We start from the raw sequence: 16907 nt of genomic DNA, 5'->3' as shown, positions 1-16907 counted from the left end.
CTTCGGGGATATCAGCATGGGAAATCGGCGAATCAGACCCATGAACCTATAAAGAAAGACGTCATCTCAAGCGGGAGAGAACGTTTGCGGTGCTGGTTTGTGTCACGTAAGTACAGGGCTCTCATGTCTCATGCATTCGGCGTGAGACACACGCAAGTCAACCCATGCACACGCTCGAACCTGTGCCGTGTTCCAATACCCGTACTGTCCGTACTTACTAGCCCAAATTTGAGTAAGATCCGGCGAAAAGAAGTATACTTCAAGGACCCGGATGCCGTACTCAAAACGGGCTAATCCTGAAGTGTGGATCGAAGGACACTCCCCGTACTCAACGGCAGCCATTTTAGCTACGTAGCGGAAGAGGCGGAGCCAGGCTGAGCCAAAGTCGGCGCATTTTCCACATAGCCTGCATTAATAGAGTCATTTTGTAGTTTTTATAGTTTTTATAGCTGCTAGGCGTAAAGAGTTCACCGTTCAAAGCGGGATGTTTATTGCGGGGGAGTAGCCACGGCGGCAGTCGTGATCGTAATTTCCGGTTAGTGCACCACGGAGTAGGCTACTCGATTTGGAACAGCACTCACATCTGAAAAAATAACGTAGTAGATAGTGCGGATAGTATACTTCCTTTAAGTATACTCATGGAAGTACGGGTATGGTCTCACGAAAATACGTGACACTGTCACGTTATTTAATCTATTGAAACGTGATCAGGGACACGTAGGCCTATTTTCTAAATTTTGTATTTCAATTGGAAGTAGGCTATTTGTCGTGTCACTAAGCATGACTTCCAAACTAAGGTTCTGTCCGGGAGCGTTCTCCTTAATGTCCCTTATGGAGCTCCGTACAGATCATTCATTGTTGAAAATTGTCTGTGATAACTAACAAATTACAGCTTTTGGCCACCCGTTTCTACTTAAAATTGTCTGTGATAACTAATAATATGACAGCTTTTGGCCACCCGTTTCTACTTTCACCTTTGATACTGAGAAATTGTGACAATACACGGATAGGCCTATATTAAATGCAGGTGCGCTGCTCTGTAGGCAAACCGCGAAGGAAAAAAGGGTAGCTGCTTCATCTGTTCTTTTTAGAATTGTATGTCTTGATGTTTATTTTATCTAGCCATCTATTCTCTTGTTTTTGGCTATGTGAATGAACGTCCGCGTCGATGCCTCGATCGCAAGTCCAGTGTCGCGAGCAGACGTTGCCATGACATCTAGAAATCATACCGTATTTAATGGGTTGTAGTGAGTGTAACATAATTCACCTACAGTATTTTGTTATGTGTTGTTCTTTCAATTGTGTTCGGCATGTCGTTTACTGTCTTGGTGGTTCAGGGATCGCATGTCCCTTTTAAGGATTACGAGCGTCTCATGACGTCAGAGCCCATGCGGGATTTGTTTACCTTCAGCACGTTTTGATTTCCCGTTTCTCTCTTACTAAATAAACGAGTCACACAACTGTGTGCTCAACGTGCAAAATTGTGTCTCTCACTTATGGCAATTTCCACAGGGTTATCATTAATATTGATGTGTAGGGGTTGTTTATAACTCGTGAATAATATTGTTTAGACCACGGTCTGGGGGAATACTCTGATTCTGATTGGCTGCAGTGCGTGCATTAACTCCTGATATAGCCCTACAGACACCTGCTAAGTAGTTCCAGTCAGTGTTTAGATTCTCTGCCCGAGCCCGAGCCCGACGCGGGCCGGGTCGGGCCGATATTTCCCACCACTATACTCGGGCCGGGCCTTTGATCAAGCGTTTTTATTTTTATTTTACCATTGGTTTATTGGCCTAATCTGAGGAGAAATCTATGTCATAAACAGAAATAGTATAGGCCTTTATTACACGGGTCTTCTCAATGCCGTGGAACGCTCCGTTCACTTGCATGGGTAGTAGCAGAGAATGTCTAATATGAGGAGAACTGGCACTCGCGGGTTAGTTCCGGTTTTCTGGACTGGTTGCAGTAATAATCTTTGACCACGCGGGGCGCTCGTAGGCGAGTCCAGAATGAATGGGAGCCAACGGGGTTTTATCCTCAGAATCCACTTTTCTCACGATGTAATTTTTTGTCAAGTAATTTGAAAGTTTCTATCAAAGGGTGGGGCTAAGATAATAAACTCAGCTGAATATTGCATTTTTTACGCCTCGTTTCCACATACGTACATTCTCGCAACCGTCTCCGACCGAAAGTCCATTCATTCCTATGTGATTCTCCGTAATGTCCGTTTTTCCTCCGAGACTCCTCCCCTCCGTAAAATTTCTCTCCGGAATGTCCGTAATATACGTTCAAAAAATTGAACTTTCGCCGTCGTTTTACGGAGATACCGGATGAAAGTTTTGCTAGCTCGCTTGCTTTTGAGTTTGGAAGACAAATTGTGAGTATTTCTGTTTTCAGATCCTCTATACTTCATCATTTTGATATGAAATGGTTATAATGGTTACAGATCAGTTTAATATATCATATGTTTTACATAAATAACGGTCAGATATCTGTTTGATCATTCGTTTGTATGAGTTTAATATAAAATACAGTCGGATTTGATTGTATGTTGATTGTATTATTTGTATAGGCCTAATTTATGGCTATGGATACCCCTAATTATATAATTATAGTCTACTGCTGTGATTTCCCTCAATAATTTTAGCGCTCATTTTTATTTTTGTTAAATAGACTTTGCGATGACACCAACACGAGTGAGAGTGCTCGCCATCGCTTATCTATATTGGCGCAATCGCCAGAGATGGCAGAGACGCAGGGCATCATGCTGGACAAGGTAGTTTTTGGCCAAGCGCTTGGAGTTGGGCGCTTATCACCGGCTGGTCCAGGAGCTGCGACTCGGGGATGGAGATGCTTTTAAAAACTTCTTCCGACTGCCCAAGCTGATGTTCGATTCTGTTCTGTCCGTCGTGGGTCCAAAAATCGCTCGGCAGGATACCACCTACCGCCAGGCGATCTCCCCTGCGGAGCGCCTGGCAATCTGTTTGAGGTAAGCTTATTGATAGGACTATAATTATCATAACTATAATCCTGCTTGCATGTTTTATGTTCGAAATACTTTATATTATTTTATTAAAGAGATATAGGCTACACACACACACACACACACACACACACACACTAATATAGCCTACACACACACAACAGTAATGCCATCAGATGTTGACATTAGTATTTGGTGATATATACAGAAAACAGCACAACTTACAGCTTTGTAAGAGCAAGATGTGTGTGGCATGTCTAAGCATTGATTACATTGTAATCAAAATCGCTACAGCCTTTAATAGTAAATTACCTGTAATGTAACATTATTTTTGTCTTTCTGATTTTAGATACCTGGCAACAGGGGACTCCTACAAGTCCTTGGGGTACAGCTTTCGGGTTGGTGTTTCCACAATCTCACGCATCGTGCCAGAGGTCGCAAATGCCATCTGGGATGGCTTTGTGAGCACTCACATGCAGATGCCAAAAGAGGAGGAATGGAGAGCCATCGCAGAGGAGTTCGAGAAGGAGTGGGACTTTCCCAACTGCATTGGTGCGATAGATGGGAAACACGTCACGATCCGGGCTCCACCCTGCTCAGGTTCCATGTACCACAATTATAAGGGGACCTTCTCGATTGTGTTGCTGGCAGTAGTGGATGCAAACTACTGTTTCCGGATGGTGGACGTCGGTGCCTATGGGAAAGGGAGTGATGGCGGTACCCTGAGAGCATCTGCCTTCGGAAAAGCCCTTCAAGGGGCTCGTCTGGTGGTCGAGTGTGCCTTTGGGATCCTTGCATCCAGGTTCCGCATGTACTACCGAGTGATGGGGCAAAATCCTGAGCATGTGGAAGCCTGTGTAAAGGCAACCTGCATCCTCCACAACCTGCTGAGGTCAACAGAGGCCACACGTCCATCAAGTGACGAAGCAGTCCCCTTGGAAGGAGGCAGGCGTCTTGGAACCAACAACTCCACCAAGGAAGTGATGCAGGAGAGGGAGAGGTTCATGACCTACTTCAACAGCGCTGCTGGCGAGGTTTCATGGCAGAATAATGTAGTTTGATACCATCATCTTCATAAAAAAAGGCCCTTTTCAGGGCCACTCACATCAATAAAGAGCAAACTTCCCGTCCCTTAAACCCATATGAATTTGTACAGTATACTTTTCTGAACACGCATCTTTACTGTGTTATGAATAAATATTTGCATAGGTTATGATAGGATATTTTTTTCAGGCTGATAAAGTAAATTATTTGTGGTTTGTCATATAATCTTGTCAGATAATTTGCTCTATGAGTACTTGTAACATTATCTTATTTGCTTTAAAGTGAAAAGAACCAAATCATAAACAATCTTTTTTTATAAACAATCAAGTGATTTTATTTAATTTAAAAAAATAGAACTGTAACATTTTAAATTAAAAGAACAGGAGTCACCAGGTCACAGGAGTTTGTTCTGAAAAAGCCAAATGACAAAAAGACAGAACAGCCAGGTTATAGCGACAGGTCGATCAAGTCAGGGAAATATTTGCAATAACAATTAACAGGTATATTGTAACCATTGCCCACTTACATTGAAACTCTGCCTCATACATCAGGCGATGTATCTGTAGCTTCAAGAATGCCTTCTTGCTAAGCTCCAGCCGCCGCAGTGATGGCAGGAGGCTGAGCAAGAAATGGTGGTCCTCATCCACGACCGGAATAGTAGGGACACTGGGACCAGCTGTTCTCTCCAGGGCGAGCATCAGGTTACGCTCAAAGGCTGGCATGGGTGCCTCTGCCCTTCCAGTCCTCCTCTTCCTGCCCGGAGCAACAGCAGAACCTGCAGCCCGACCTGCATTCACTTGCACATTCACTCTCTCATTCACCACACTCTCATTCACCACACTCTCATTCTCCACACTCTCATTCTCCACACTCTCATTCGCCACAGTCTCATTCATCACATTCTCAGTCACATTCACATTCACAAAATCTTCCATGCTGGAGTTGGTAGCTGCCAAGAAGGCCTCCCGTTCACTCTCATGCACACTCTCAATCTCACTCTCATTCACACTCTCATCCACACCATTCCCACAACTCTCTGGCATGTTGCTGGTCGTCATCCTGGATGCCACGAAGGGGTCTATAAAGGCCATCAGTCCAGCATGGCACCAGGGCCTCCTGTTGCTGGCAGCGCTGCCACTGGCTGTGGTTTCTGATGCCTCCCTCCTCTCCCTCACATATCGATCCCTCAGGTCGCGCCACCTTTTTTTACAGTCTTTTTCTGTGAGAGCACAAGGGAAATAGATATTAAGTTGTTGCCATTTCAAATAATAACTGCAATTTTCAGATAACTCTACATTACAATAAACATTAATGATCCTATGATTTTATATTACTTCATTCAATTTATGCTTGGTCTAAAAGAAAACCTCTGTACTACAGTACAGTATACTACAGTTCCAGGTTTGGGTATAGCAACATATTCCATATTATTGGGAAGACAATAAGTTTACTTTTCAACATTAAACATTTCAAAGTAATCTGGCCTACCCTATTGTGTTATGCTTGAGTAAATTGGGATATTTATAACACTATGCAAGGGGTAAAATAGCCTACCTGTCATAATAACAAATTTATGAACAATACGGCTGTATTGATTCAAACTAGTTAGCTAACATGAATTGGTCAACCATGCTATCAACGGTAACGCGCTCTTTTTAATCAAATATATTTCACAAAACATGTAATTACCTGGCAGGCCAAACTCTTCACCAATCTCCTTCCAAGCCTGGTTGGTTTTGTTCTTATCGCGGTAGATGTCGATCCTCATATTCCACAGTACCGGTCTCCGAAAAACGGCCATTATGCGTTCCCCCATCGTTCCGTCCGTAAATAAATTCATGTCCGTACGTAAAGCACTAGCGACCCCTTCCGTAAATTTACGGAAGTACGGATACGAAAAACATACGTATGTGGAAACGAGGCGTTAAGGTCACGTATCTGTTCTAAAAAGGCGTTAAAAACATGCGATGACGTCACACACTGTAATACTGTCAGAGGTACTGCTTTACGGCAGTTTCTAAAGCACTTCCCTTTTCTCGCAACGATTATGAGCCATTTCTTTCTCCTAAAATAGAAACCTGGATTAGAATCATAATTTTAAGACTGCATCAATTTAGTTTACATCAGTAAACAATCTGCTAGAGAGCAGTGTTCTGTTGTTCTCATGCCTCTTCCTTTCTTGATCTCTACAGTCGGACCTTGATGCTGTGACAACGGACAAGTCTTCTTCCTCTGTCCTTTTCCCCTGCCTCTGTTCAGTATGTTCAGTGTTGTTAAATCATTTCTCTTTTTTTTTATTAGTTACTGTTCTTATTGTGTTCTTGTTAGTGTGATGTTTGAATAAACTTGCCTGTTGCAATGTTGGTATAATGTTTGTATAATTACTGTTATAGGCCTACAACTGTTACTGTTTCAATGTGACCCAGACCATATTTCTCATTTAACAAACATGTGTAGCTTATAATGTGTTGCATGGCAGAGCAATTATATTCAATGGCTTAAAACAAACCCATCTGTAAAGATCAGTGAATGCATAGAAATCAATGACAAGTGGTGTAGATGGTTTTCCCTCTGTGCAAGGTCATTAGCCCAAGTCCTACAAAAAAATAACGACTGTAATAGCAGATGTTGAAGTTGTTAAATCGTTAACTAACCATTTGTATGGAACAATCGGTTAAGGTAAGTTAAGTGCTTGAGTCTCGACACTTTAGAGAATGTCTAGCGCGCAACTTGAATAAGCCATGTGCGATATTACCCGGGCTCCAGCGCCACTTTCCTTACCAGGTGAAGCCTCAGGTAGCCTAGGACCATTCATACAGGAGCAAGCAAGAACGTTACCTTTTTCTGTCCTTGGGAAACGAAAAGACGGACAATCCGTTTCCACTTTAAGTGCAGTTTATCATTGCACATTTACGAGGATTTTTTTTTAAACTATCTTTATTTTCGAAAAATAGACAATGACAGATTAAATGATATTGAGCGGGATATTGACTGTTTTATTTAAAGGTGGTCATACCGTACCTACCATGTATATAACACATTGAACATTGAACACAAGAAATTGAAGAAATTCCATTTATGCCCATGTACTTTCACCATACCTTTTTGGACGAATGTACGGCCAACAATGTTTCTAATGTGAAGCTTCAGCTTGACGCTCCGTTTTCCCTTCGTCGCATACCTCATCCACTATCCACGATAATAATCCACCGGACCACGACGTGATGTTTTTAAAGGGTTTACTTGTCCAAAGCAAAATACAAAAAACAATCCTTTTCCACAATGAGGTTCTTATTAGAGGTACGAGAACGAGAGAGAAATTGAGAGAGGTTATCTAAAAAATAAAAGGGCCTGCAGGAAAATATAAATACAGTACGCAAAAATTGAGTTAACACGTTTCTGAATGCTCTTCAGCTTCAGATGCCGTCAAGAGGGGTCTCTGGTCGTAATCAGTCGCAAGTCCGTCCCTGACCAATCAGCGTTAATTAGCAGAATGCTAGCGTGTATGGCCAACAACGGCCCAAACTGTAAGAAATTGAAAGGACATAAGTACTCACTCATTTGACTTTTGAACCATAATCTATATTGAACTTGCGGAATCTGCAATAAAATTTGCGATATTTCAACGACAAGCAGGTGAAAGAGGCATAATTAGCCGTTTAGCCCCATAGACTCCCATTCAATCTGGACTCGCCCGCGATCACCCCCAGTGGATGTCTCAGGGAACTACAACCAAAATCGGTACAATGGGGCGTATAGGGAGTGCCCAGGCTCTTCGTAGACGGGCTCTGGTAGTAGTCCGGTGACTTGTCTACCCCAGCATCTACCGTTGCTAAGCGACGTCACCGTCTTTGCGGACAAATTATTTCTCTGCTGATCAACACTACAAATGGCCAAAAGACTTGTATCCCCCCCCCTCCCCTTAAATAAATACTATGGCAGAATTATTATTATTATTATTCTCATTCAACTTGAACATGTGTTTTTACAGTAGAGTGGTGGAGGGATGACGTATGTTGGCCAACCCGGAAGTGAGCGTCGCCCTGGATTCCCTCGACAAAAAGCCAACGGATTTTGGATTATTATAAATTGAAACAATTGATTAAATAAATATTTGTGAGATGTCATTACTCATTTGTGAGATGAGTTTTCTTCCTATTTATGTTGAGTATACACCCCTACTGTCCACAAGCATCCCCCCATATGGATTTGGAGAATTGTTGCCACGTCCCAGTGGTGGAGGTATCATATATATGAAAGAGGGCATTCAATTATACTATAATGATCAATTAGGAGGCCGAAGCCCTAAAGGAAGTGATGCAATAGGTGACTGAGGGTCAACATTTGAGAACCCCTTTTATCAAAGGGGGTCTCAAAGGACTCATACGCTTCAACAGCGGCTGCAGCAGAAGTGTTGAGACGAAAGATGATAAAGACATTTATAGAATATTCCCATTCACATGATTCTTCGCACGACCTGCAGGTTGGAGAGACTGAACTAACCCCCAAAATGAGTAATAATGTAAAAGCAGCCAAGTCCCACAAATTGCTTGAACTATTTATTTCATTCCATTGTTTCGTTGTTATGCATTATTGAAAAGTTTCAAGCATATGGATTTAATGCAATATCCCCAAACAGTTCAAAATGGTACCATGAAATGTCTTGTTTATTGTATTAACCAGTTCATTTCTCTTTGGTGAAAGTCACCAAAAGTCAAAAAAAGTTAAACGCAAGGTCACAGGTTAACAGTGGAGCTGTGTTGGGAACCAGCAGCCAAGAGCTTCCATGGAAACTTTCTACCCATGTTAAATAGATTTAGTTGGCAGTTCCTTTTCTGCCCATTCTTTTTTTAAACTTGTGGAAGCACTTTGCAGTACTGGGAGACACCATTTCTAACGGCAATGGAGCTAGATTCTAAAAATATCAAAAAATGCCCAAAGCAAATACCTTTAACCCATAGTTGTGTTTTATCAAATTAAAAAATTTCAGAGTTTCATTGACCACAAATATTTTGCATACAAATCTTTAAATAGTTTAACCACATTAAGAAAAATACATTCGTTAATTTTTTTTATTAGTGAAGCCACAAGTTTTGCACATTATCCAAACAGAATACCTGAAATGTTGATATTTCAGCCCTTTCGGGTTAAAACAAGAGAAAAGGACAACCTAACAAGAGTGAAAAGTTTGGGTTAGGTGACCTATAGTTCAAAGATGTCCCTGGTCAGGTTGACTAAATAAAAGTTTATTCCCAATTGCTCCAGGACGTTCGTGTAATTTACTTGTGCGCTCTCCCTCAAGCCTAGAGAGACATCAGTGTTGAACCACCAACTGAAAGAGGGTATTTGCCATTAGTATGAGTGACAACATTTCATGGCTATTAATTTAGTTCATTATATTTAGCCGATTTGAATAGACTTTTCTAGCAGGTGAGGCTGTCAAAGAACTAAATATGGAGCAACTACAAAAAGTAAATTTGCAGCATGACCAAATTATACAAAAAGTATAGGAACTGTTCTAGCAGATATGTTTTAGAAGTCTCTTTTGATAGGCAGTGTAGAATGTTGGTGTATTTTAGTGTCTCTCTGTTGTTCACATTTCTAGTCTAGGGACAAGCCAGGGCCTCTCATACTGACTGGGTGTTCTGCCATTGTTATGCCTCAACCAGGTTGAACCGACCTGGTCCTCCGGGACATGGCCAGGGCCAGATACCTTATCAGTGCTGAGAGTGCGTCTGTTTTCGTGTTATTCATAAATCCCCTTTTTGTATTATACTCTCCCCAACCCTTTGGTTCGACGAGAAGAGGGTTCGACAGCCATGGAACAAGTCATCGATTTGTTCGACTAAGTCTGTATCTCGCTGTATTACATCCTGGAATAAACCATCTATTCAACCCTCTAATCCAACCTGTCAAGTTGCTTTGATTTCGACTTCAAGAATTACTACTACGACTGAAAATACACAACGCAGGGTCTGTCCGAACAGTTTAGAAATAAGCTGAAATCTAACATTTGGTGCCGTGACACCGTCTTGAAGAGAGGAGTGAGAAGACGATTGCCTCTGAAGATTGCCCTGTGATCGAGAAGACCGCGCGCCCTGCCTGGGAAGACGTCTGATCAACGCCTGCCCTGCTGAGGGACCCGCATCCACAACGCGGCTGAACCAGCGCATCTCTATGCACCACGTGGGAATCAACGGTGACTGAATCTCATTCCACACTCTCGACCAAGAGAAAAGAACAAGAGAGTAATCTTAAAATAATCTACACACACATAACTGTGATTAATATTATTTGTTTTACTATTAATAATAATAATACATTTAATTTAGAGGCGCCTTTCAAGACACCCAAGGTCACCTTACAGAGCATATAGTCATCATTCAAAACTATGTAAAACAGACTAGGAATAAAAGGAAAACAGAGGTTAAACATGAAGAATAATAATAATTAATAACACTCAAAGACGCCTAAAGTGAAGGGGGGACCTCACTAACCACCACCAATATGTAGCACCCACTTGGGTGATGCACGGCAGCCAATCGGTGCCAGAACGCTCACTACACACCAGCTTGAGGTGGAGAGTTAGGGATGAGGTGGAGAGTGAGGGAAAAGAACATATTTAAACACTATCGACCATATTTAAACACTGTCGATCACATTTAAACAATATCGACCACATGTAAACACTATCGACCACATGTAAACACTATCGACCACATGTAAACACTATCGACCACATTTAAACACTATCGACCACATTTAAACACTATCGACCACATTTAAACACTATCGACCACATTTAAACACTATCGACCACACTTAAACACTATCGACCACATTTAAACACTATCGACCACATTTAAACACTATCGCCCACATTTAAACACTATGGACCACATTTAAACACTATGGACCACATTTAAACACTATGGACCACATTTAAACACTATGGACCACATTTAAACACTATCGACCACATTTAAACACTATCGACCACACTTAAACACTATCGACCACATTTAAACACTATCGACCACATTTAAACACTATCGCCCACATTTAAACACTATGGACCACATTTAAACACTATCGACCACATTTAAACACTATCGACCACATTTAAACACTATCGACCACACTTAAACACTATCGACCACACTTAAACACTATCGACCACATTTAAACACTATCGCCCACATTTAAACACTATGGACCACATTTAAACACTATGGACCACATTTAAACACTATGGACCACATTTAAACACTATGGACCACATTTAAACACTATGGACCACATTTAAACACTATGGACCACATGTAAACCCTATTGACCACATGTAAACCCTATTGACCATATATAAACACTATCGACCACATTTAAACATGTAAACCCTATCGACCACAATTAAACACTATCAACCACAATTAAACACTATCGACCACATTTAAACATGTAAACCCTATCGACCACATTTAAACACTATCGACCACATCCAAACACCATCGACCACATTTAAACACTCGCCCACACCTACACACTATCGACCACATTTAAACACTATCGACCACATTTAAACACTATCGACCACATGTAAACACTAGCGACCACACTCAAACACTATTGACCACATTTAAACATGTAAACCCTATCAACCACATTTTTTATTAGGCTGCACTACATTTGCTGAGTAATGAAGTTGTGTCATTAAGAGCTTGATGAAGTGAGGACCTGTATTAGTGATTGAGGGCTCAATGATCACTGAATATACGCCATATGAAACTATTGAATTTGTTTGTTGAATAGGGCCTTTGGTCTGGGCTAGAGTCCTAGAAGCTGGGCTAGAGTCACTCGTTGTTTGCAGAAGGAAGACTAGGGTCTGGACCAGTTCAACTATTAATCATGCTTCAGAAGAATTAACCTTTCTTGGATGGCAGATCTACCACAAGCCTCCATTGGCACAACCTCCAGATGGCTACGACCTACGGCAACTCCTCGACTACTGCAAGCCAACAAATTGGCTCTTGCACACCAGACACGCATTTTGCTTTATTTTAGGTTTTCAAGCATCTTAAAATACCCAAATCATCGCTCCAATACACAAGTCAGCTAATGGCCTACAAGGAAATGCTGAAGCTAGTGTTAGTGATGGCGATAGAAATGGACAAGCTTGCGTGTACAAATATGCAACTAGAATTGCAAGGTTCACAGCCCAGTTGCACAAGTGGTCACAACCGTTGGATTGTAAGCAAGGGTAAAAAAAAATTCCCACAAACTAGTCAACATGGTCAATTGAAAGCCTGTACAAAACGACCCTGGAATAGTCAAATGCAGCTTTACTGCGGATGAATTAAGCCAAATTGCATAAACATCCAATGGTAAACAGTATACAAATGCAATCAAGGTTGCACTCACACTAGGCCATCTGGCCGTGACCGTCGCAACTGTGGCCTGGCCACGGTAGGCTCTTGTACATACGCCATCACGTCGCTAGCATCCAAACAATTCTACCAAACCTTAACCAACTAGTGAAAAATGGAACAAAACTTTAGCACACACCCAGTGACTAATCACCTTGTCCAGGGGTGTTCCAACGTGGTTTACCAGAGGGCCTTGTGGACTTAAAGTAAGCCACACATTTGACAGAGACAGCACGGAATGACGTTAAACTAAGCTAATCTACAGGTTACTAGTGCTAGTGCAATTACATGAGCATTTTGCACAATATTTGTACTCCAATGCTACGTAAAGCAGGCTTCTTCAGAAACCCGTAGCCTGCTAAGACCGAAAGATGGCTCTGGAAGCCACTACGGCCCACGCAGCAGATTACTGCGTGGACCGTGGTGGCTTCCAGATCAACCCTTCGGTGGACCATTCATACACATGTATTCCGAGGATGTTTTGAAGACACTGGAGTCCCATGGCACTAGATTCCTTTGAAGACTAAGTTGGTATGGGGGGGCCCAAAGGGGGCCCCCCCATAGATCTTGTCAGTCATCTAACACCTGTTAAGAAAAACACACACACATCACAAGATACAAATCAGCAAAGCAAGGTTAACAAACAGCGGCGACATGCATGTCAAGGTGCAAAGAGCAGGGATACTGATGGCTTGTGTCTGAGGAGACAGCCCAAAAACATCAACATTTAATAAAGGAAAATAACTTTTACTCACTGCGGTGGTCTGTTTCAAAGTGCCATGTTGATAGCAATATTTGTCTGGGCTGTTCAGTCAAATTGTGTTCACCTTTAAAGGGGTGCGTGACAGGTGATCTCAATTAAGAGCTAATCAGAAAGAACACACACTGATCGGCCATGAGTGAGACGTTCAAAACGAGGACGAGGATTTAATGGAATTGTTACCATTTCAAATTCAAATTTCTTTATTATTGGATAGGGTATGATGTCAATGATTTGGGCTTTGAGTAGGCCTGTATTTCTTAAATATATTTCTTAAATTTTTTGTACTCTTATTAACTTTATCCCTTATCATGTGTGGATCCCGATCTTTGCTCTGACCCGAGCCTCGTCTTAATGCAGCCAAGGAGATGGAAGAGCGTTATGAATAATTATTAGATGATTGCGTTGTACAATGAAAGACAGTAAAGATTCAATATGAATGGCAAAATAAGGATGGGATTTTATTTGAACAATAAAATATGTGTTGGGCAAATTATAGAGAGGCTGAGATTATAGATTTCATATTCAAAAGGCGAAGGGGTGAAAAGATTTAAGAAATATATTTAAGAAATATAGGCCTACTCAAAGCCCAAATCATTGATATCATACCCTATCCAATAATAAAGAAATTTGAATTTGAAATGGTAACAATTCCATTAAATCCTCGTCCTCGTTTTGAACGTCTCACTCATGGCCGATCAGTGTGTGTTCTTTCTGATTAGCTCTTAATTGAGATCACCTGTCACGCACCCCTTTAAAGGTGAACACAATTTGACTGAACAGCCCAGACAAATATTGCTACCAACATGGCACTTTGAAACAGACCACCGCAGTGAGTAAAAGTTATTTTCCTTTATTAAATGTTGATGTTTTTGGGCTGTCTCCTCAGACACAAGCCATCAGTATCCCTGCTCTTTGCACCTTGACATGCATGTCGCCGCTGTTTGTTAACCTAGCTTTGCTGATTTGTATCTTGTGATGTGTGTGTGTTTTTCTTAACAGGTGTTAGATGACTGACAAGATCTATGGGGGGGCCCCCTTTGGGCCCCCCCATACCAACTTAGTCTTCAAAGGAATCTAGTGCCATGGGACTCCAGTGTCTTCAAAACATCCTCGGAATACATGTGTATGAATGGTCCACCGAAGGGTTGATCTGGAAGCCACCACGGTCCACGCAGTAATCTGCTGCGTGGGCCGTAGTGGCTTCCAGAGCCATCTTTCGGTCTTAGCAGGCTACGGGTTTCTGAAGAAGCCTGCTTTACGTAGCATTGGAGTACAAATATTGTGCAAAATGCTCATGTAATTGCACTAGCACTAGTAACCTGTAGATTAGCTTAGTTTAACGTCATTCCGTGCTGTCTCTGTCAAATGTGTGGCTTACTTTAAGTCCACAAGGCCCTCTGGTAAACCACGTTGGAACACCCCTGGACAAGGTGATTAGTCACTGGGTGTGTGCTAAAGTTTTGTTCCATTTTTCACTAGTTGGTTAAGGTTTGGTAGAATTGTTTGGATGCTAGCGACGTGATGGCGTATGTACAAGAGCCTACCGTGGCCAGGCCACAGTTGCGACGGTCACGGCCAGATGGCCTAGTGTGAGTGCAACCTTGATTGCATTTGTATACTGTTTACCATTGGATGTTTATGCAATTTGGCTTAATTCATCCGCAGTAAAGCTGCATTTGACTATTCCAGGGTCGTTTTGTACAGGCTTTCAATTGACCATGTTGACTAGTTTGTGGGAATTTTTTTATTTATTTTTTTTACCCTTGCTTACAATCCAACGGTTGTGACCACTTATGCAACTGGGCTGTGAACCTTGCAATTCTAGTTGCATATTTGTACACGCAAGCTTGTCCATTTCTATCGCCATCACTAACACTAGCTTCAGCATTTCCTTGTAGGCCATTAGCTGACTTGTGTATTGGAGCGATGATTTGGGTATTTTAAGATGCTTGAAAACCTAAAATAAAGCAAAATGCGTGTCTGGTGTGCAAGAGCCAATTTGTTGGCTTGCAGTAGTCGAGGAGTTGCCGTAGGTCGTAAGCCATCTGGAGGTTGTGGCAATGGAGGCTTGTGGTAGATCTGCCATCCAAGAAAGGTTAATTCTTCTGAAGCATGATTAATAGTTGAACTGGTCCAGACCCTCGTCTTCCTTCTGCAAACGACGAGTGACTCTAGCCCAGCTTCTAGGACTCTAGCCCAGACCAAAGGCCTTATTCAACAAACAAATTCAATAGTTTCATATGGCGTATATTCAGTGATCATTGAGCTCTCAATCACTAATTCAGGTCCTCACTTCGTCAAGCTCTTAATGACACAACTTCATTACTCAGCAAATGTAGTGCAGCCTAATGGTAAAACAAATAATAATAATCACAGTTATGCGTGTGTAGATTATTTTACGGGGAGTGTCCTTCGATCCACACTTCAGGATTAGCCCGTTTTGAGTACGGCATCCGGGTCCTTGAAGTATACTTCTTTTCGCCGGATCTTACTCAAATTTTGGCTAGTAAGTACGGACAGTACGGGTATTGGAACACGGCACAGGTTCGAGCGTGTGCATGGGCTGAATTGCGTGTGTCTCACGCCGAATGCATGAGAGCCCTGTACTTACGTGACACAAACCAGCACCGCAAACGTTCTCTCCCGCTTGAGATGACGTCTTTCTTTATAGGTTCATGGGTCTGATTCGCCGATTTCCCATGCTGATATCCCCGGAGATTCTCGGGCATCTTCGACAATTTGGCTATAGATTGTCTCATTACACGCTAAATAATATAATTATAGCCTAATTATATGTATCCTATATATATATATATATATATATATATATATATATATATATATATATATATATATATATATATATATATATATATATATATATATATATATATATATATATATATATATATATATATATATATATATATAGCGCGCATTTGTGGTTTTGGCATAAACATAACTAGGGTGCACTGTACTATCTGCGCACACCCTTTCTGAAGCCTCTCTCTGTCCCTCCCTCTCTCTTTCTCGTACCGTTTAGTTAATTGTCTTAGAACACTCCCATTCAGAATGCATTGGTTTACATTTCGTTCTGTGTAACACACAAAAAGTCTGACTATCGTGCTCTGGAACACGCTTCAATAGATTAACGTTCGTGCGCAGGAGCACGCAATCGCGTGATACCGGGTTGGTCCATGATAGAGCCCCCCCATGGAGGTGGTCGGTGGACCAGCAAGATCACGGGGTAAATAAAGCAGAGCTCCACGGAGAGGAAATTGAGACTTATAAAAAACTATTCCTCAAGCCCATCCCGATAGCAGTCTAAAGATCAGCTTTGCAAGAAAATGCACCAAAATCAATGCAACGTCCTTCAAAATAGAGGTGCATGGATCTGCTGTGGGCCTTTCTATCTCTGAGAGACCCTGCAGCCATGAAGTAATTGGCTCCAAAGTGCTCTCCCATGATGTACTCCTGTCAATAACCTGTTTGTTGTGACGTGTCCCTCTGTAAGACATATCTGTAAACTGTTTTCTGCTTCAGAGGCTCTGGATCACTGACTGATCAACCCACACATATATATGCACTGACATTGCACACCCAAATGTATTTCAATGCCATTCATGTAAGCACCCAAATAACACACAATAGAAAACAATTGGTGCCGGTCATGTGACCTGGAAGGTCACAT

At 41.8% G+C, this 16907-nt stretch overlaps 3 protein-coding genes across 5 annotated transcripts in view; 2 read left to right on the top strand and 1 right to left on the bottom strand.

Annotated features, from left to right (window-relative positions):
* Nucleotides 1-16907, top strand: part of s100a1 (S100 calcium binding protein A1) — a 32321-nt gene that overhangs the window by 10444 nt on the left and 4970 nt on the right. The window lies entirely within an intron of this gene.
* LOC132467527 (uncharacterized) lies at nucleotides 2161-4047 on the top strand. The gene is made up of 2 exons (XM_060064858.1): nucleotides 2161-2992; nucleotides 3336-4047. Exons 1-2 carry the CDS (start codon nucleotides 2889-2891, stop codon nucleotides 4045-4047), a joined length of 816 nt encoding a protein of 271 aa, XP_059920841.1. The 5' UTR covers nucleotides 2161-2888.
* LOC132467866 (uncharacterized) lies at nucleotides 3755-5955 on the bottom strand. Of its 2 annotated transcripts, XM_060065435.1 has the most exons (3): nucleotides 5720-5955; nucleotides 4557-5249; nucleotides 3755-4439 (listed from the first exon to the last, which is right to left on the bottom strand). In XM_060065435.1, coding segments are annotated over exons 1-3 (846 nt in total). In that variant the 5' UTR covers nucleotides 5871-5955; the 3' UTR covers nucleotides 3755-4437. The 2 variants fall into 2 exon arrangements, with proteins under 2 accessions (XP_059921418.1, XP_059921417.1); XM_060065434.1 differs by having other exon boundaries at nucleotides 3755-5249.

Source organism: Gadus macrocephalus, chromosome 11 (genome assembly GCF_031168955.1).
Source record: "Gadus macrocephalus chromosome 11, ASM3116895v1".
NCBI classification, from domain to species: domain Eukaryota; kingdom Metazoa; phylum Chordata; class Actinopteri; order Gadiformes; family Gadidae; genus Gadus; species Gadus macrocephalus.
This window is presented reverse-complemented; position numbering and strand designations above follow the sequence as displayed.

Bases quoted from the DNA above. Each gene is read 5' to 3' on its own strand.
- LOC132467527 (XM_060064858.1), top strand. From the start codon at position 2,889: ATGTTCGATTCTGTTCTGTCCGTCGTGGGTCCAAAAATCGCTCGGCAG. The intron at 2,993-3,335 runs GTAAGCTTATTG...TTCTGATTTTAG, and splicing joins CGCCTGGCAATCTGTTTGAG to ATACCTGGCAACAGGGGACT.
- LOC132467866 (XM_060065434.1), bottom strand. From the start codon at position 5,870: ATGAATTTATTTACGGACGGAACGATGGGGGAACGCATAATGGCCGTT. The intron at 5,250-5,719 runs GTAATTACATGT...GTGCTCTCACAG, and splicing joins TGAAGAGTTTGGCCTGCCAG to AAAAAGACTGTAAAAAAAGG.